Source organism: Rousettus aegyptiacus, unplaced genomic scaffold, assembly GCF_014176215.1.
Source record: "Rousettus aegyptiacus isolate mRouAeg1 unplaced genomic scaffold, mRouAeg1.p scaffold_m13_p_4, whole genome shotgun sequence".
NCBI lineage: Eukaryota > Metazoa > Chordata > Mammalia > Chiroptera > Pteropodidae > Rousettus > Rousettus aegyptiacus.
In genome coordinates, this window is record NW_023416307.1 from 53,340,756 (window position 1) to 53,363,563 (window position 22,808).

Below are 22,808 nucleotides of genomic sequence, written 5' to 3' on the forward strand. Positions count from 1 at the left end.
TAAATCAAAAAAAAAATACAAGCTCAAGGATTTCTAAAGAAATTTGGAAACTATGAAAAGTATCGAATAAAAATTTTATAACTTAAAAATACAATTTAAGTTAGTAACTCACAGATGAGTTTAATAGTATATTAGACAAAGCTGAAAACTCAAATAATCAGCTGGAAGAGAGGCTGGATAAAATATCTAATCTGAAGTGGAGAAAGGAAAAAGATAAAAAATTCAGAAGAAAGGGTAAGAGACATAGGGAATACAACATGAAGGTATAATTATATCTATCTATCGATCAATCATACACACACACGCATGCATTTACATACATATGTATATATACACACATACATACAAACATATATATATACACACACACACACACATACATGCATACATAGAGTCCCTAAAGGTGAAATTGGAGAAAATAGAGCATAAGCTTCAAAGAGATATTGGCTAAAAATTTTCAGAAACTGATAGAGAAATCAAGCCATATATTCAAGAAGTCCTACAGACATCAAGAATAAATTTTTTAAAAATTGTCACCTAGTTACATCATAGTAAAAATGCTGAAACCAAAGACAAGGAGAAAAGCTTAAATGCAGTAAGCTCTTTAATTTGAGAGCTAACTTGTCAGTTGAGATAATGAAAACCAGAAGAAAATGGGATATTTTCAAAGAACCAAAAGAAAATAACTGCCAACTTATAATTTTATGTCTAACAAAAATAATCTTCAAAAATAAAGGTGAAATGAAGACATTTTTAGACCAAGCTAAAAAATAAACTCCAAACGGTGCTCTTTAGACAGCATAAAAATGACCGCAGATGACTGTAGAGGAATGAAGAACAATGGGTAAATATAAGGATGAATATAAATGAACAGTGACTGTGTAAATAATAATGACGCTTTGTACAGTGTAAAATACAAAACAATAATAGCACAAGATATGCTAGAGGATGAAAGGGAGTTAAAGGGTTCTAAAGACTCTGGGGTGTCCTGGAAGAGGTGAAAGTTCTAAGTTATAACAAATATTAATAACTCAGGAGTGCATTCTATACTTTCTAGGGTAACTACCAAGTAGTAAAAGAGACTATACCAAGCTAACAGAGGGGAAAGACAGAAAAATAAAAAATACTTAATTCACAAGAAGAAAAATAGGATAGACTAGAGTGAACAAAATAAAAACCAATAGAAAGATAGTAGATCTAGATCCAAATTTATCAAAAATTACATTAAATGTAAATGGACTAAATACTCCAATTAAAACAAAAAGATTATCAGACAGAATTAAAGAAAAAAAAATGGTATACTGCTTTTAAGAGGTATACCTAAAGAAAATGTGAAAGTAAAAAAACTGTGAAAAGATATACCATGCACACACTTACCAAGAGAAAGCTGGTGTAACTAATATGCTTTAAGGTAAAAAGCATCACTAGAAATAAATAATACTTCATATGGATGTAAGGTTTAATACATTGGTCAGACACTACAATTTTAGATTTATGTGTATCACTTACCTAGTCTTAAAATATATAAAGCAAATATTGACAGAAGGAAAAGAGAGAAATAGACAATTATATAATTGTGCAGAATTTTAACACACCTTCCCCAGTAACTAATAAAACAAGCAAATGAAAATGAAAAAAGATACAGTTGTGAACACACACAATTAACATAATTGATCTAACTGACACACATAAAACATAGTACTTCAGTGGTATGCAGATTATTTTGAGCTAAAGGCAATTTTAGCTTTAGGCTCAAGAGAAACTTCTGTCCCTCCTTAATGACCTGGAAGAACCTGAATTAGGGGCCTTGCCCATAATGGGAGATTATCAGAGAGAATTTCTTTTTGACTCACCTGGATGACAGAACAAAGTTCTATTTATTAAACATCTATTTTTATAATTCTGCAATGACCCTTTGAAGCTCCCAAAGCACTTTAACTCATCTCTTGCACAGAATATCCTATATACTCATGCTCCCTTTCTATCTCTGAAGCTCTCTTGCATGAGGGGCCTCTGACTGTCTCATTATGCAGGGTTCCCATACATATCTATGTATTAAATTTGGTTATCTCCTCTTGTTAAAAAAATAAAATTAAATAAATAAAACACGATACCCAAGAATTATAAAATGTAGTTGATCACATGTTGGGTCACCAGATTTGAAAATACTGAAATCACAGAGGATACCCTAAGACCACATTTATGCAATTTAATTAGAAATTAAGAAAAAAAAATAACCCAAAACTACAGACTCTTCAGCAGTTTGTAGATTAAGAAATGTCATTCTACGTAACCCATGGTTCAAAGAAGAAATCACTATAAAAGCTAGAAAATATTTTTAAATGAATAATAATGAAAATCTTACTTAGCAAAACATGGAATTCAGCTAAAGCTGTGTTTAAAAGGAAATATATACCCATAAAACATATATATTAGAAAAGAAAAGCTAAGCTAAAAGACGAGGATCTAAGGAGTCATATCAAAAACTTGAAAAAAGGAGAACAAAGTAACTTCCTGCAAAAAAAAATGTAGAAAAATATAACGAAAAAAACAGAAATCAGTAAAATAGAAAATAAGCATTTATTAAAAAGCCATTGGTAAGATTACTCAAGGAAAAATATAGAGAAGATATAGATAATTAATATCTGGAATGACTTATCCTGGAGATATAATAAAATCATGAAATGTTACTACAAGGAACTTACCAATAAATTTGAAAACTGAAATAAAATGGAAAAATTCTTGAAAGGGACAATTTATCAAAACTGACATAAGAATAAATAGAAAACCTGAATACTTTTATAACTGTTAGAGAAACTGACTCCATATTGAAAATCTTTTCACAAAGAAAACTGAATGGCTTCATCAGTGAATTCTACTAAATGATTAGGAAAAAACAAAACCAAAAACCATGAAACTTACACAAAATCTTCTGATAAAAGAAAAAGAGGAAACACTTCCTAAGCTGTTTTTTGAGACTAGCAACACCTTGATACTAAAACTGAAAGGATAGAACAAGAAAGAAAAGTTATATTCCAATCTCAATCTGAAAAAAACATATCTGCAAAAATTCCTAAACAAAATATGAGCAAACGGAATCCACTGATATATAAAAGTGTAATAAATCACTGACAAATTGGATTTAGTACAGGTGGTTTAAAATTTAATAATTAATAGGTGTAATTTGCCACATTAGTAGTTTAAGAGAAAGATCATATGATTATCTCAATGTTGGATTTTATTAAATGTAGTTTTTTCAATCTATTTGTCCTTAGTCATAATTGATATGAGTATATGTGTAGAGAGGCTAAAATATCTATGGACAAATTAATATAATAAATAAGTGAGTTTAACACAGTTGCTGGATACAAGATCAGCAACATTGCAATTCCTTGTAAAAATCAACTATATTTCTATATGCCACAAATTCTAGAATTACCAATTACAATAGTTTCAAGAAGTATCAAATACCTGGGAATAGATCTAACACATATATAGAAGGGTCCTTGCAGAAAATTATTAAACATCATTCAGAGACAATAATGCCTAAGTAAATGAAGAGAAATATAATGATCATGGTTTGGAAGACTCAGCATTATAAAGAAGTTAATTCTCAAACTGATCTATAGATTCAAAAAATTCTCATCAAAATCCTAGTAAAAAGGAGTATTATTCTACTAGATATCAAAACTTAGAACACTACTAGAATACTTATGACAATTTGGTGTTGGTGCAAAGATAGACAAATAGACTAGAGGAAAAAAATCGTTTAGAAACACATCCATGCATATAAGGGAACTTCAGTATAAAGAAGATTACAGTAGAAAGCAATTGGAAAAGCATGATCTTTTCAAAAATTGATACTAGGTTAATGGATACCTATGTTGGGGGGAAAAACTTAACCCTTACTTTATAACAAGCACAAAATTCAATTTTAGGCTTAAATGTGGCAGAAATACCCATAAACTTTCTAGAACAGCACTATCACTATACAATGGAGTATTCTGTGACCTTGGAAATACACCTCATGGTCCAATACAAATTGCAAGTGGCTACTGAGTACTTGAAAGTGGCTGGTGCCATTGAGGAAGTGAATTTTAAATTTTCATTTCATTTCATCTAATTTAATTTTCAAATCAAATAGCCACAGTTGCTAGTGGCTACTGTAATGAACAATGAAGTTCTACAAGATAATTTAGGGGAATATATTTACAAATTTGGAGCAAGCAAAGATTTCTTTTTCTCTTTTGCATTACGTCTCTGTCTGCCAAATCCAACATCTACGGTCTCTGAATTGGTTTCTATCGACTACTTTCTGCTCTGTTTTTTTGTTTGTTTGTTTGTTTGTTTTTTTAAATATAGGTCACATTTTTCTGTCTCTTTGTTATGTCTAATGTTTTGGAATTAAAAAAAAATGTTGTGGACAATATAACATAAAGATCCTGGATTCTTTCACATTTCTTTAAAATGGTTGATTTTTACGTTAATAGGGAGTTTAATTACTAACTGATTACCCTGAATTTGTGTAGACTTGATTTTGTGCTTATTATGGCAGAGAAGTAGAAACCAAGATGCTTCTCAGGCCTCTCTCGCTTGGTAGGATTCAATCTCCAAATTGTGCTCTCTGCGGATTTCTGTCAGGGCCCGGTTTTAGGTTTTGTTTATGGTGAGCCTAAGTAGAATTGGCCTTACTCTATCTAGAGCATGGTCCTTCATTCTAAAGTTTGGCCTTTCTGGTGTCTCAGCAGAAGCCCAAGGTTTTCATGAGGTCTTTCCACTCTGGCTGGGCCAGAACTCCAACAGCCCTGCACTGCTTACCCTCTACTATATTTGTTCTGCTTTCAAACCTAGAGCAGTCTCTCTGTGAAGCCTCTAGCAGCTTTGTCTTTTACATGTGCAGTCTATTTCTCAGCCAAGAGTTGAGGACTCCACACAGCCTTCTGCACAGCTCCTCTTTACAAACCAGTAAGAAAAAGGTAGCCCTAAAGCGGGCAAGAGACTTGAATGGGCACATTACAAAAAAGGATGTTCAAATATTCGACTAAAACTTAAAAAGATATCACTGTAATTGCATACGACTGCATAGCCAACAGCAAGTCTAAATTTAAAAAGACTAATATTGCCAAGTGCTGGTAATGATGTGGAACAATGACAAATTTCACGTACTGGTGGTGGGCCTGTAAAGTGATACAACAACTTTGGGGAAATTTGGTTTCATCTATCAAACCAGGCATATACTCTAACCAGCAATTCCATTCCTGGCTATATATCCAAGATAAATGCATATAGAGGTACATCAAGAAACTTATGAGAACGTTCATACAACACTTAAACAATTCAAATGTTCACCAAAAGCAGAATGGACCAATTGTTAATTCATACAATGGAATATCATATGCTAGATTTCTTCCATTTGCCCCTCAAATCTCTTTTTACCAAGCAAAGAGAATGGATGGCATCAAGCATATCAGTGAAAGGGTTATTTTTAAAGAAATGAGATACCCTTATTATGAGACTGGAGAGAAAGTGAGAAATTAGATGTAGAAATAGCCATATATTTGATGATAGGATTTTATTCTACTTTGTAAAGTATAAAGTAAGGATAAGGAATGGAGTCAACAAAACTAAGATTGTCCTTATTTTTCTATTTATTAGGAACATTAATAAACCCTAAATAAATGTGAAATTCTTGACTGTTAACAAAATCCAGGAAATCAATATTGTTTATAACTATTTCACTAGGATCTTGCTTTTGCAATAATGACATGAAATAATGTTTTACCCAGGACTTGAAGCTAAAATCCAGAACATGTAGATAATATTTATAATTTAAGTGAACTAAAAATATCTACAATATAGAAAGAAGTAAAATGCTTACTTGGCTGACATGCACTGGTGTTAAAATTAAGTCCAGAACTCCAGACCAGCCAGCAAATACACCAATTGGTATGGCATATGCTAATGCAATCATCAAAAATCTCAAATTGCTGTAAAAAAAAAGTACAAGAAAATATTATTATTGATTCAAAATCTAGAATTTAAACTCTTACTCATGAAAAGAGTCACTTGGAAATTGGACTATCGAAATCAGAAAGAAAAAATATTTGTTAGTTTGTTAATAAATTCAAAGTTCCTTACATTTTTTATTTTTGTAAGAATATCTTTGTCATATTATTTAAAAACTGTCAATGTTTATTATATAAACGAATTATCAACATTATTTCATAAATTGAGTAGGTAGCTTTAGTTTAAAAAAAGCTCTTATTTGAAAAGATAAATTTCTGTTTCTTAGGTGGATACAAGACTTATCGAGGTGATCACTTTGTAAGTTATATAAATGTCTAATCACTATGTTGTACACCTGAAACTAACATAATATTGTATTTCAACTATAATTACAAAATAAAAAATTCAAATGTTAAAAAACATTACTGTTTCTCATTATGAACAAGGTAGAGAGAAAAAACAAACATTAAAAGTATATTTTGCTAGTTTTATCATTTTCAGAGAGTAGTTTTAATTGTTTTATTATTATTTGTTTTATTATTATTAATAGCCAATACAATTCAAATGGCTCAAAACCAAACAAGTATAAAAATATGAGGGAAATGTCCCCCTCTAACCCCTATTTCCCTCTTCCCACAAGTACCAATGTTATCACTTTCTTGAGTAGCTTCCCAGAAATATCCCAAAATATACAAGTGAATACAAATATACACATACACACACACACATATTCTTTCACCAATCTTTTTATATAAATGGTAGCACATTGCACCATTTGCTGAACTTTTCTTTTTTAACTTAGGTCTTAAAGCTCTTCCATAGACAATACATATAGAGCTTCTTCATTCTTTCTTACAGCTGCATTGTATTACATTATGTTGGCATGCCATAATTTATTTAATCAGCCCCCCCAAGATATAAATATATAATTTTATATATTTTATATAATATGTAGTTTATATTTATATATAATAATATAATTTTATTTCTTTGCTCTTAGTCATTTCACGTGTGCGTTCGCACTTGGAGAATTGATTTCTAGAAGTGCAACTGTCATGTCATAGAGTATGTGTATTTGTAACTTTAATATTTAATGCTAATTGCCCTCTACAGAAATTGTACCTCTACATACCTATCAAAATGGCTAAAAACATAGTGAAAACATCAAAGTCTGGTGAGGATACACAGAAGCTGGATAACTTTATATCGCTTGTGGTAATGAAAAAATGGTAAGCCAGTCTGGATAATGGCAGTTTAAAAAAAAAAAAAGAAAGAAAGAAATATGCAACTAACATACAATTCAGCATTTTCACCCCTTGGCATTTATCCCAGAGAAATGAAAACTTACATTCATAAAAAATCTGTATACGGATATTAATAGTAATTTTATTTGTAATAGCCAAGAAAACTAGAAACAATTCAGATGTCCTTTAACGGGTGAATGGTTAAACAAACTATGTCCATGAATACCATGGAGTACAACTCAGCAATTAAAAGAATAACTATTGATATACAAATAACATGGATGACTTTTCAGAGAATTATGGTGAATAAAAAAGCCAACCCCCAAATTTTATATACTATATGATTGAATCTATACACAACACTTTTGAGATAACATTATAGTAATGAGAACAGATTAGCATATGCCAGGGGTTAAGGAGTAGGGTGGGAAGGAAGTAGGGGTGGCTCTAAAAGGGCAACAGGAAGTGAGCCTTGTGACGAGGTGGAAATGTTCTGTATCTTGAATGTATCAATGTCAATATCCTAGTTGACATTGTATTATAGTTTTGTAAAGTGTTGTCATTGGGGGAAACTGGGTAAGAGTCCATGTTATCTCTCTATTATTTCTTACACCTGCATGTGAATCTAAAATTATCTCACAATGACAAGTTTAATTTTAAAAATTAATTAAAAATAGATACCATTCAAAATAGCTATTAAAAATTTTAAATGATAAAGTATCTAGGAATAAACCAGGAAGGTCCAAGACCTCTAAGGGAGGTGCGGGAGACGGGGGGAGGGAGCAGAAGAAGCAATCTCAATCTAATTAACAAAGCAGAAAATGATCTAAATAGATGGAGAGACATCCCAAATTAATCTATAAATTCGATACAATGACAATTAAAATTCCAGTTGAATTTTTTAGAAACTCAAAAACTATGCTCTACAGTTTATATGGAAGAATAAAAGTCCTTGAAAAGCAAACTCATCCTTAAAACAATATGAAAACAGAGGCCTTTGTCCTATCAGATATTAAGACAAACTGCATGGCCATAGCAATAAAATTGTACGTGATGGCTCAAGAACAAAGAGAACAATGGAGGAAAACAGAGCTAAAACACAGAAATTCAGTATCCAATAAAGGTGCCACTACAAATGAAAGGGCTGAGATTGTTGAGCAAATGGTGCTAGTTCATTTTACAGACAGAAAAGAAAAATGCTGCATGACTACTTAACACCACAGACTAGGGTGAATTCTAGGTAGGTTAAAAACCTAAATGCGAAAGATAAAACCAGAAAGTTGATAATTAAGAAATTCATGGACAAAATTAGTAGGCAGAATGGAAAATATATATTTGAATTTTTAAACTTTTAAGTCAACGAAGGAATTTATACCTATAATATGTAAATCATTAAGAAAATGATAGCAACCACCATTAAGAAATGGGCAGAAACTATGAAGAGGAATTCATAGTAGATGAAACCTAAAAGGCAAACAATCACATAATGAATCTCAAACTTATTAATACCCAGGAAATGCAAATTAAAAGATATATTAGTTTACACCTATTAGGCTAGTAAAAATAAGAAAGATGGATAATATCAAGTTGGTGGGCATATAGGGAAACGGGCACTGCTATGGAAATAAAGGTAAATGCAGCACTTTTGAGAGTAATCTGGTGATACTGGACAAATCAAGCTTAACATACCTTATGACCCAGCAATCCTGTTGTGGGGTCTATTTTCAAAAGAAGTTTTCGGTCTCCTGTGATATATATGAGGATGTCACTGAAGTAGTGTTTGTGTTGACAATGAATTAGAGGCTATCTGGATACACAGTGGGAATGGGCATATAAAATGTGATGGAGTACAAAGAATTAGTTGTAGGGACATCTTGAAAATGGGGTGATAATATCACAAAATGAGAATTACCCAGATACCATATGCCTCCTGATGGATGGAAGAAAGCCATCACTTATGAAGTAGTCTTGTTAAAATCGAAACCAAAACAAAAACAAAAATCTGAATCAGAACATAGCTCTGGCTATCAATTTATAGGACATATAAAGTACACAGAAATATGGCAAACTATGCCATATGGAGTCAATCAACAAAATCGAGACCTTGGGGACAAAACAGATGGCTCCTTAACAAGTAAATTACAAGGGAAAAGAGAGAGATGGGAAGGAAACCTACAGATTATGATGGATTTGAGTCAATTGCAATGCATGGACCTAATTTGATCTTGATTCAAATTGTTAAAAAAAAATTCATGAGACAATTGGAAATTAAACATTGATTTGGTAACAGCAAGCTATTGTTAAAAAATTTCAGGTACAATAATAGTACTATATTTATATTAAAAAGAGTCACTATCTTTTAAACATATATTACACATGTTGAAATTTTATGGATGAAGTGATTTGTCATCTGGGATTTGCTTCATGATATAGGAAGGTGGGGAGCAGGTAAAGTAAAGATGAAACAATAGTAGCTATAAATAGGCAAGTGTTGATATTGGGTTATGGGATATGGAGGTTATACTATTCTTCTATAAATTTTCTAAATAAAAAGTTATAAAAAACCACATAGTGTTTAGTTAAAAAGTCAAACAGAGTGAGATATATAATGTGACATCATTTAAATGAGTTAAACATAGATGCATGCAAAACAATACACATATTGCAAAAGCACACAGACAGACAGATACACATTAAATGCATTTAAGAGGTGGCGTGAGCAGGGGAAGGGAAGGGGAATGGGAGTGGGAAATATAAAAAAAGAATGAATGAATAAATAAATGAATAAATGTGTTCGTGTGTCCTGAAATAAGGAACATGTTCAATTCAACTCTCCATTCTTGAAGTTTAAAAGGCAGATGAACAACCACTATCATCAAACATTAAACCAATATAGAAAGAGAGAGAAATGTTTACATTAGGTTATACAGGGTAAAGGCATATTAAGAGATGGGAATCATATAAATAGTATTATTTTTAATACTAATTTGTTAATTAGTATTACATAATATATATTAATTTATTAATACAATTTATTATAATTGTGGTAGAAACTTTAATCATTCCCATCCCAGATAACGGTATTAGAATCTAGAAAAGTAGTTATTCCAATTAATCCAGGAATTAATGATTTTAGGGGTTCTTTGAAGGCTCAGAGTACATTATATTGGTAGGCTAGGGGAATGGAGCATGGTAGGCCCAAGGAACCACCCCCCTGAGAGCCCAAAGGTAGAACCTGAAGAGTAAATAGACAAATATGGGAAGAGACTGAGGGAAGCAGGTCATTAGTGAAAAGGGTTTTTTTTATAAAAAGATTTTTTACTTTATGATTTAGATATAGAATAAAGATCTTGACTTTAGGGAATTTAGAAACAAACACAGGGTTTATTGTGGTCAGAGTGATAATTTTGTGTTTCTTTGTTAAGAATATAACTCCTTACCTTAAAATCAATCCTCCAGTAATCCCTCATTTCCCATAGAATAGTCCAAAATTATTAGTATGGAATAATATGATCCTAACTAGCCTCTCTAGTCTTATCTTTTGCTACCCAGTCTCTGGCTTGGCATTAAATAAAAAAATAAATAAAAAATTTTTAAAAAAGCAAAACTGAAATAGAATTAAAAAACCATTGTTTTAATCATCATCTTACAAATGTGTGCCACTGATAATAATTCAATTTAATTAATATTTTCTTTTTGCCTATTATGTGGAAGGCAATGTACAAAAACTTTTTGCTGTACTCCGGAGTAAGAAATATATTTTTACTTTGCGACCTACCAATATATGTACATATAGACTGAAAGAAAAGTTTCACAAAAGATATGTATCATTACTACAAGTGACACAATAATATTTTCTATTCTATTTTATTCCATTCTATTTTTTAATAAAACATTATCAACATACTACACTAGCTGGCTGAGAACCAAATAATGTTGCATAGCTATGCTAGCATGGTAGGCACTAGTCAGATGTGGCTATTAAACGTTTGAAATGTGGCTAGTGCAACTGAAGAACAAATTTTTAATTTTATTTTAATTAATTGAAATCCAAACTTAAAAACAGAAGCAGTGAAAAGTACTTTCCACTAAACACAACTTTATTTTTTTGGTGGAACTGTAGTTCACTGTAACTGCTGCACTGGGTAAGATATTATTATAGTGTGCACTTTGTGGCGTGTGTTGCTTCTAGTGTTAGAAACTGTCACTGATCTTCTTGGTATCGGTGAACTAACTCAGTTATAAATATTATTTTCACACAATGATATAACATTGTAATTTGCTTATCTGAATATTTTAAGGAGAAAAAAATAAGAGACTGGAAGAAAATATGTTATAAATTTCACAATGAATGGGAATTGCAATTTTCTGCAGCAGACCTAAATGATGCCTGTTGCGTAAAAAAGAAAATTAAGATAATTAAGAGGATACTATTAAGAGACATGTTCAACAATATACAGTGAATTTTATAAGAAGTTTCTTCCAATAGTAAAAAAAGAATAAAAAAAAAATTAGTTGTCCAAAATCAGAATGACATGTCCAACAAACAATTTAAAGCATTTTTTAACAGATCTGAGCTTATAACTTTGGCTAGATATAAAACAGTTTGGATTTCTGAACAAAGAGAAAACCATTTTTGGATGGAAACTTGGTAAAAGAAATTCTTTCAGCTACGGAAATTTTTTTTTAAAACATTAGGAAGAATAAAATAAAATGTATTCTACAGACGTGAAGTATAAAATCTTCAATCTTCAATTGTCTCTAGAGCCTTATAAGACCTTTTGAATAATTTCAGAAATGCAAAATTTGAAAATTTGCAGGTACTTATTTTCAACTTTAGATAAATAGTGCAATATGGAGACACTGCTCAATTGCTAATCTGATGTAATTTAAATGCAGACCAAGTATGTCTAATGAAAATTTAGCACCTGAATTGAAATATACTGTAAGTATAAAATATACACTGGATTTAAAAGATTTTGCATGAATAAAAGAATATAAAATATCTCAATAATTTTGAATATGGTTTACATGTTAAAAAATATTTTAGATATACTGGGTTAAAGAAAACATGCTATTAAAATTAATTTTAACTGTTTCTTTTTTACCTTTTTTAATGAAGCTACTAGAAAATTGAAAATTACCTATTATGTAGCTCATATTATATTCCTATTAGACAACATTACCATAGAGGACAAAAAGACATAGCTCTTGACCATGAGGAATTTACTATCTGGTGGGAGAGGAAGACTAGAAAAGAAAACCAACTAGAGAGTTAGTAAATGAATCACTAAAAACTCATCACAACTAACTGGATGAAAAATTCAAAAGATAAGTTCTAGTGGCCCAACTGCAAATAACAATCATCAGCGATGCTCTATATATCCAAAGAATTGAATCTGAGTCTTAAAGGGCAGAATTTAATCTAATTACGTTTAAGTTATATCAATAAAAGAAAATAAAATATTAAGTTTCTCAAAGTATGATCCCACTGGAGGTATATAAACATTATTATATTCACTTTGTTTATTTTAATGTTTACTAAGAAATATAAAATATAAAATAAGTAAAAAAATTTACATATTAGGAAAAATATAATAAACACATATAACCCATGAATTCACAGATATTATTATGTGATACGTTTCCTTATAAAAATTATTTAAATAAAAGATTTGATTTTAAAAATATTAAGTGGATAATAGTTGGTATGTAGAGGAGGCAAAAATTATGGCAATTTTGTTTTGGGTGATTTTTTAAGATAGATTTCTGATAAGAAGTCTCTTTAAAGTATTTAATCAGTATTTTATCAATAATTTGCAACCTAATTAACAGGTTGCTGAAAAATTATTATCTGAAATTATCTTAAATAAATGTGGAATTACCTTGAAGGTGCTAGTCAAGACCACCCAGTGTATTTACCTTAATAATCTACAAAAGCTCTGCCGATAACTGAGCCGCTGGCTAGCTGCAGCAACACTGGGAGGAAGAGGAGGCCGGGGTGGGAAATAAGCTAGAGTTGCAGAAAATAGTAAGCAAACAACTCCAAATTCTGAAAGAAAAAAAAGTAAAATGTTAACCAGATAATGAAAAAGTTCAATATTTCAAGTATTATTTATCTAAGAAATATTTGAGCATCAACTAAGCTCTAGGCTTACGAAGATATGCAAAATATAGTTCCTAGCTCAAACAGCTCAATTTTATGGAAAAGATGGTTATGTAGAGATATAAATTTCAGAATATTAAACAATCTGAACTAAAATAAACACTCAGAATGAACATCCAAACAATCTTAGTTTGGCACTACCACAGAAGAGAAAGTTCACAGGTGTCGCCATCATTCCCCACCCGAGTTCTGACATCTTGAAGTCCCAGCTTTTAACAGTGCCCAATTTAGTAGAAAAATCAGGAAGCATTGAAGTACAGACCCGCCTATGCCATTAATTAACTTGGAACTTGAACCCCTTACTCATTCTTGACTCCTTTGTAATGGATTAAATGACCACATAGGCGTGAATTTATTTCTGGGCTCTCTATTCTGTTTCTGGGCTAATAAAGGAATTAGACTAAGGGATTTCTAGAGATCATTTTAGTAGGATAATTCTAATTCTAGGGCTATATTCTTAGAAAAAGGTACAAGATTCCTATAAGACACTTAACTACAGATAATGTCTGTATTCTTTGTCTATCTGAGAAGCAACAAAAGGTTAATAAATTTTTTAATTTATAGTTTTTTTATTGTTAGTGACAATGAACGACTTCCATACACTTACTGGCCATTTGTTTTTCTTCTCGAGATTGTCTTGTCCATATTCTTTGACCACTTTTCTACTAGCATTTTTGTAAACAACTTGAGATATAATTCATGTAACATATAATTCACACATTTAAAGAGCACAATTCAATGGTTTTTAGTATAGTCACAAAATTGTGCAACCATCACAACAATCAATTTTAGAACATTTTCATCATCCCAGAAAAAGACTGTGTCCATTACCCCCACAAATCTCCTAGCCTTAGGTTACCACTAATTTACTTTCAGCATCTATGGATTTAAGTATCATAGACATTTCTTATAAATGTAATCATATATGTGGTCTTTTGTGACTGGCTTATTACACCTGGCATAATGTTTTCAAAGTTATCCATATTTGAGCATATATCGGTATTTTATTCTTTTTCTTTTTTGCCAAATAATAGTCCACTGAATAGATACACTACTTTTTTTAATCCACTTAGTTGACAGACATTTGTATTGTTTCTATTTTTAGGTTGTCATGAATAATGTTAAGATGAACATTCATGTACAAATTTTTGCATGGGTGTATGTTTTTATGTCATTGGGTATATACCTAGAATGAAATTGCTGGGTCATATGGTAATCTATGTTTAATATTTTGAGGAACTGTCAAACTGTTTCCAAATTAACATTTATATTTCTACCAGCAATACATAAGGGTTCCGATGTATAATTTCTCTATTTTCTCACAAACATTTGTTATTTTCTATTTGATTGATTAAAGCCATCCTACTGGGCATGAAGTTTATGTTATTATAATTTCGATTTGCATTTCTCTAATGACTAATGACAATGAGCATCTTTTCATGTACCTGTTGGCCATTTGTATATATTCTTTGGAGAAATGTCTATTCAGTTTTTTGTCCATTTTTTAATTGGGTTGTCTTTGTTGCCAAATTATGAGAGTTTTAAAATATATAGTCTGGTTAAGTCCCTTATCAGATATGTGATCTGTATCTATTTTCTCTCATTCTGTGAGTTGCTGTTTCACTTTGTTGATGGTGTCCTTTGATATACAAGTTTTAAATTTTGATAAAATCCAAATTATCTATTTTTTCTTTTGTCATTTGTGCTTTTGGTATTCTTTACAAAAAGGTTTTGCCTAACCCAAGGTTATGCAAATTTACTTATGTTTTCTTCTAAAGTTTATAGGTTTAGCTTTCATATTTAGGTTTATGATCTATTTTGAGTTAGTTTTTGTATATGGTGTAAGGAAGGGGTTCAAATTGATTCTTTTACATTTGGATATACAGTTAGTCCAGTACCATTTATCGAAGAGATTATTCTTTCCCCACTGAATTGTCTGGGCACCCTTGTGAAAAATCAATTGAACATAAATATAATGGTTTATTTTTTTTTTGGAATCGTCCTTCTGTTCCATTTATTTATATGTCTATCCTTATGCCAGTACCATGCTGTCTTGGTTAGTATAGCTTTGTACTAAGTTTTGAGAGTGCCAAGTGTGAGTTCTCTAACTTTGTTCTTTTTCAAGATTGTTTTGTCTATTTTGGGTTCCTTGCATTTCCTTATAAATTTTAGGATCAGCTTTTCAATTTCTGCAACACAGACAGCTGAATATTAACTGAGATTGCACTGAATTTATATAAAAATTTGGGGGATATTATTCATTTTCACACTATTAAAATCTCCAACACATGAACATGGAAGTCTTTCTATTTCTTTAGATCTTCTAAAATATCTTTTTATGATGTCGCAGTTTTACATTTACTTTGTTAAATTTATTCCTAAATATTATATTCTTTTTGAGGCTATTATAAATTATATTGTTTTCCTAACTTCATATTCTGGTTGCTTGTTGCTAATGTACAGAAATACAATTGAGTTTTAGATATTAATCTTGTATCTTAAAACTTTTTTTTTTTTTTAGGATAAACTTGTTCATTCTTACTGAACTTGTTTTTTAAAATCTAAAAGGTTTTTAGTGGACTACAGAGAATTTTTGATATTCAAAATCATGTCATTTTCAGAGACAGCTTTATTTTTCCCTTTCTTATCTAGACGTCTTTTCTTTCTTTTCCATATTCAGTGATCCTAGTTAGAATTTCCAGCACAATGTTAACCAGACATGGCAAGAGTGGACCTCTCTGTCTTATTTCTCATCTCAGGGAGAATGCAGTCTTTGACCATTAAATATGATGTCATCTGTGGGGTTTCCATAGATGTCCTTTTTAGATTGAGGGGACTCTTGTCTATTCCTAATTTGTTGAGTGAGTATTATTAACTTGAAAGGATATTAGATTTGTCAATACTCCCCTGCTCCCGTCCCCTCATCTATTAAGATGATCCATGGCGTTTCTCCTTTATTCCACTGATATGATATACTATGTTACTTGAATTCTGAATGTTAAACCAACCTTGCTTTCTAGGAATAAATTTCATTTGGTCAGGTGTATAATCCTTTTTATGTGTTACTGGATCTGGATTGCTGTATTTTGTTCAGGACTTATATAGTTGTATATTCACAAAGAATACTGGCCTATAGTTTATGATGACTTTGGAATCATTTAGTTTGGAATCATCAACCTCTTAAGGTAGCGATTCTAGCATAATATTTTTCATGGAATGAAGGGTCATGAAACAATATTTCAGAAAGGCAGATTGGCAAATATGAAAGCAGTGAAGTAATAACGGGGAACTTTTGAGTAAGGGCTTCTTTTTGAATACATAGGAACCTTAAGCCAGAAGACGAGAGAATCAATACATGCCCAATAGTGCCTAAAATCCAGTCATTTAAAAGATAGAATCATTGTTTAAATTTTCAATAAAAATATAGATATAATCAAAATAAAGTTTAAAATTTTTGTTTCACCTGCTTTCAGTTTTATTTATTTGCTTACTTATTTTTACATTTCAAATTTTTTTCTTTAAAAAGAGTCTATAGGGGTATTACAAACTTTATATACTGTCACTACTTCTGCTTTACTTCTATTCCCTCTAAATCATATTTTTAAATGTAAATCTTATCACATAACTCTGTAGTACAAAATTATTCAGAGTGTGGCCTTTGTCTGCAACGTGGTGAATTTGGAATCCTTCAGCCTAGCTGAGAAGGCTTGCATCGCCTGGCTTACTTCTCTAGCTTCATCTATCAATACTTTCACCAGATCTAAGCCACTCTGGGATTTAAGTTGCTTGAATGTAGCAGGCTCTCTTCCCTTACTGGGTGTCCATTGTATTAGCTTAATTCTCACTCATCCTTTAGTTTCAACTTAGATGCTGCATATTTAGAAAGTTCTACTTGACCTCCAAAATCTGGGTTAGGTGCTCCTCCTCTGAGCTGTCCCAGCAATTGTAGGCCTTTGGTTATAGCACTTACTGCCTTGTTTTATGACTGTTTTCTTGTCTGCATCGTTTGGGACACTGTAAATTCTATAAGGGTAGGAAACATATTTACCTCAGCGACAAATACATAGAAACTCAAAATATATCTGTTAAATTGATAAGTGAATAAATGAATTAATACAAAGTTCATCATAATCTGGTCCCTTATCTTTCCAGTCTCATTTTCTGCCACTTGCTACCGATACTCAAACACCTATATTTACACTACTCTAGCCATACCAAATTACGTTCAGCTCCCTGGACATACTGAGCTCTCTCACACTTTCTCTGCTCTTGCAGTTTTGGCCCTTCTATGCAGAATACTCTAACTCACTTGAACATTTGGTGAACGCCTACAAAATTTTTAGTTTTGTTTAATTATCACATTCTGGATAAAGCCTTCTATGATTCCTCAACTTCTCTCCACACCCAGACCAGTTAGGCCTTCCAAACTCTGTATATCTCTATTCATAGTATAATTATCTCATCAGTGATCTTACCCATTCCCAGCACTTAGCACAGTGCTTGGTATATAGTAAACACTTATAAAAAGGTTTCTGAATGCAGAAGGAAATAATAAATAGCCATATGGGGTGATGGAACATATTTAAGGAGATTTGTAAGAGACTATAATGTAAGAGTGGACTAGGGTTTGGCTCTTGAAATAAAGAAAAAGGATTCAAGAGACATTTTTGGAAAGGTAGACATCCTCTATTAGTAGACTAAACATACAGAGACTAGGAAATGAAGAGAAGAATAAACCATGGGTGACCCAGGTTTATTAGGTTAGAGAACATGGCCAATAAAAGGGAAATTGTAAGGAAGAAAACAAGCTTACCAATAGTTGCTTAGCTAATGTTTACTGTTGATAATAATATTTAGTTTAATATATTGATAAAACATCTTGAAAAGACACTAGACAATGTGTTACACAGAGCTTAACTGTAAATGGATGGGAAAAGTAAAGTTAAGACATAACCTTCCATGTAGCACTTATACATTGAAAACTTAATAACTTCTTAGATAGTTTCAAGTAGGCCTCTCCATATAAGGTGACAAGAAAAGCACATACACGTATATGTATATATAAGTCATCTTAAGTATTTCACAAGATGTGACCTGGTATACAAAAACCAAAGTGAAGATGACCGGGAGAAAAGACAAAGTATAACAGGAAGAAAAGCAACTTCAAAATACCTGCGTATAATACATTCTCTATGCGATCTCTAATGTGGGCCCTGCTATTCTCTGAAGCAAGAAGAGGCGACGTCCCATTGGGAGCTGGAACAAGAAGTGGTCCAACTAAAAATGCACATGCTCCCCCAAGATAAGTGAGCATTGACGCAATAGCTGTGGCAGTGGCCCGTTCATCTGCAGAAAACCATGTAGTGGAGAGGAATGGAGCTGCATTCGTTACAGTTGGACCTGCTAATCCATTTAACATCTGTCCTCCATGGATTAGTCTGGAATTAAACAAATTAAAAGGCTGTGAGGTAGGTGAAGCATTTTCTAGACAAAAAGACATTAGCTAAATAGCAGTTAACTTGGGTAATAAGAATATATATCTATAAAGAATATGCCACACCCACAGGGTAAAAAGTATGTTGACTCTGTAAGGGAGATCAAATATAATAATAGTTACCCCTTATTCATTTCATAAATATTTACTGAAGCTTCTGATTTGTGCTGCATACCAAACTAAATACTTTCCAATAACCTTGTTTTATTTATTATAACAACACCATGTGGAAGCTAATCTTATCCTTCATTTATCAAGAGGTGAGAGCCTCCACTTAGAAAGATTCAGAAACTTGCCTAAGTGCTAACAGGTGAAGCTGAGATTTAGACCCAGGTCTGACTCCAAAACCCATATTCTATTAGATTGCCACACATAAAAAGACCTAGTTAGTGCCACCAGTCCTACAAATAATACAGTTGAGCTCGACATTTCACGTCTACTCTGTGCTAAGCGATGGAACTACAAAAAAGAAAACAGTCATTATAGTATCTTCTAATAGAAGAGGAATTGGTCAAAGAATGAGAGGATGTAGTCTGCAACTATCTTTGTGGGATTCCACTTATTCTCTCATAAAATATGAGGAGATTAAATTCAGTAAGCATGTACAGAGCATCTATTAGGTGAAGATATCTTTTCTCAGTATTCTATTTAGTACTTTATCCTGTTCCTTGCTAACCAAGCCCTTTCCCCACATTTCTTCCTCCACCCCCAAGAAAAAGAAGCCAGAAGTCCAAAAACACATAGACAAGAAAAGGAGATGAGTCCACCTCTTCTGCCTTGTAGGTAGAGGAAAGGGCAGGGACAGTATATGTGACATATGCATGATACTAACTACTTTTTGTTTGTTTTGCTTTTTAATCACCATGTGAGTGTCAAATCTTCTTCTTAAACAATTCCCATGTCAAGATACTTCGAAACAATTTTTCAAATGCAGAAAGAAGTAATAAACAGGCATATGAGAAAGAGGTAGGGGTCCTAATATAGAAGCATAAGTGAGTGGGAAGTGAAAGATGTGAATCAGGTCTGCTCACATCTTTGTAAATGTTGGAAAAATCATTTGAAGGCAAAATAGCTCCAAGCGTCATTACTAAATTAAGAAAAGTAAACACCTTTAAAAATCTTCTTGTATAAGGGGAACTATTTTCTAGATGACAAAAACAATTTAAATTGTTTATAAACCGAATGCCTCCTTCAAAAGCCCAGTGAATCCCAAGCTGTCACACAGCAATTTCAGCATAGAAATATTCTTGAAACAATGCCATTAAGAGGTTTTAATCATGACTCCCTTAATCATGACTTGTGATGGCACAACAGACAGACAGCCCATGATGGCTCATAAAAGTAACTTTGATATTTAATACTTTTAATGAGGAATTCTTGAAAGACTCATTTAGAAGGAGAAGGGCTGGACTGCATACATTTTATTGGGCCTAAAAATGTTAAGTATAGAGGGAGAACATTGAAAAAAACGATATATCAAAACAACAAAAATGAAACAAAAAAGTTGATAAAATATGAATCCTAAGAATGGAAGTATAAAACTCAAATATTTTCATGGTTTAACTCTTTGTTACCCCTCTGTGGATCAAAAATAGACTATTCTCAAAGCAGCAAATATAAGAGTCATAAAATGTATGAGCTCGCAGTAATGTTAAGGATTATCCAAGTCCAGTTAATTCTTAGGTCTGAATATTCCTCACTGCACCATGGTACATGTGGTAAAGTAGAATCCAAAGCAGGTATGACATTAAGGACATTCCTAGGTCTACAAGGTCACCGAGTTTGAGGGGCCACATGTATTATCAGAGTGAAAAATCATCTCAGGAATTGAAACATGCTGATTTGGTATTTTAAAATTACTCTATTTTAAGTACTTATATGATTTTTCCATCAAAAGTCAAACACACCCTCCTCACAAATGAGCTTAGTAGGACAACTGGTACCTACAGAATCTCGGGGTTACCCTCTGTATTCATGAGAAAATGTGCATGAAAACTCAGTTTCATTCTTCCCAGCAACCTTAAGTTTTCCAGAACTTGGTCCTGCTCCTTCTCATCCGTATCCTAGAGTCTCTCAGGGCTTGGCAATGACTAACATAACTGGTTATAAGCACTTTTGCCCTAGAAACCATGATCTGATGCTAATCTGTATTATCAAAATTTTTACATTTGTCTGATACTATTCTCTGCTTTTTACCATTAACTCACCCCATTTTATGAAATTAATTTGTTTGTAAAAAGATATTTAAAAATAAAATTTAGTTTTATATATAAAATTTATTTTCCCCATTTAATGGTAATGCAAAATTAGAGGTATGTTTTTCTAGAAAAATGCTGGCCATAAGACATAATAAAATCATATAAACATTATAATACACTATCATGACAATTAAGGAGATAAAATTATTATAAACCGTTCAGTACAAGCTGTGTTTTTTAACTCAGTTGACAAACATGTACTGAGTATTCACTGTGTATTGGGCAAGCATTGTGATTGGCCTAAACATTTAGGAATGTAAAATTAAAAAGTCCTTGCCCTTAAGAATCCCTAAAAGTAACTGAAGCATCACCTACTAGCACTGTACTATAAAGAAAAGTAAGGCAATAATTTGTCCTGTCCCTAATGTTTTTGGGGCCTGTGACAAGAGTACCAATGGAGGTCTCTGCATGTCCTCCTTCTCTCTTCTGACCTCTAGCTCTGATCTATAACATCAGGGGCTTCACATGTATGCATGTGGACCTGCAGGTCCAACTCTATCAAAGCTCCACCTACTCCCTTCCAAACAGCTGTCTCTTGGGCCTAGGGAGTACCCACCAAGGATGCAGTCCACTCTTGGAAGAAGAGACCTGGGAAGGAGGTCTGTTGGCAGGGATTTCTGGGGTCTTGTGTAGCTATAATGTGGTGGACAGGATAGGCACGCTTCCATGGTCCTACAGACTCCTCGGACCATAGGGAATAGCAAAGCTGAAGGAAAGACAGCCAGAGTGAGACACTTTCAGGTGCAGAGTCTAGGACAAGGACCCTTTGGCAGTATTGGCAACCACAGTGGAGCCACAGAGGACAGGAGATGGTTTGGAGAACTGGTCCTAGCCATACAATAGATATGGCTAGTTGAATGACTGGATTTGGGGGCAGAGGAGGTACCATAACTTGGTAAAAATGTCTAATAAGTGGATTAATATAGGTTAGAAGCTAAGGAAACAGGTCTGAACTAAGAGATATATGTTGGAATTGGGGAACAAACACTGGAGAATATAGATATTTTTTTAAATAGTCAGAGGAAGAGGAGTCTAGAAAGATGATTGAGAAGGAGCAATTATAGAGGCAGGAGAAAAATGAAAGAGGAAAAATGGCCATCATAACGACTAAGGAGGGAAGGATATCAAGAGGATGAGAGTGAATGGCAGATCAAATCAAACAGAAAGATTGCTTAATGGAAATGTAACCACTGCATTCGGCAACAAGAAGGTCATTTATGATCTGAGTATAAGCGGTTTCAGTAGAAGGTTGAGGATGGAAGTTAGTCTGGTGAGGAAATGGAAATTTCAATTTAGACTATTCATTATAGTAGTTAGAAACAGATGCCAGAACAAAAATTAGGCAGATAAACTTGGCAATATGAAAAGAAAAAAAAAAACAGCTTAAATGAAGTCAGAACTGAAAAAGTCTTTCTGCCTTCACATATTGAAAGATAAATACAACTTATGATTGTCCTAATGCTTTCTAAGCACTTGTGAAAGAAGTTGGCTTTCAGAAATTAATACTTATATTTCTGGGTTGACTGTCAAAAATAATACAGAAAAACAAAAGAGGAGTAATTCACAATCTTCAGTAAAGTGAAGTAAATCATATAATTTATATTATTTTTCCGTGTCATCATTACATACTGCAGTTTTGT

The 22,808-nt window shown here is 32.4% G+C and overlaps 1 protein-coding gene across 2 annotated transcripts in view; it reads right to left on the reverse strand.

Annotated features, from left to right (window-relative positions):
- SLC49A4 (solute carrier family 49 member 4) overlaps positions 1 to 22,808 on the reverse strand; it is a 66,823-nt gene that overhangs the window by 26,076 nt on the left and 17,939 nt on the right. For both annotated transcript variants that reach the window (XM_016159367.2, XM_016159368.2), the window contains exons 3-5: positions 18,589 to 18,854; positions 13,173 to 13,302; positions 5,879 to 5,987 (exon numbers count right to left, since the gene is read on the reverse strand). In XM_016159367.2, the coding sequence (XP_016014853.2) occupies positions 5,879 to 5,987; positions 13,173 to 13,302; positions 18,589 to 18,854 (505 nt within the window). The remainder of the gene's footprint in view (positions 1 to 5,878; positions 5,988 to 13,172; positions 13,303 to 18,588; positions 18,855 to 22,808) is intronic.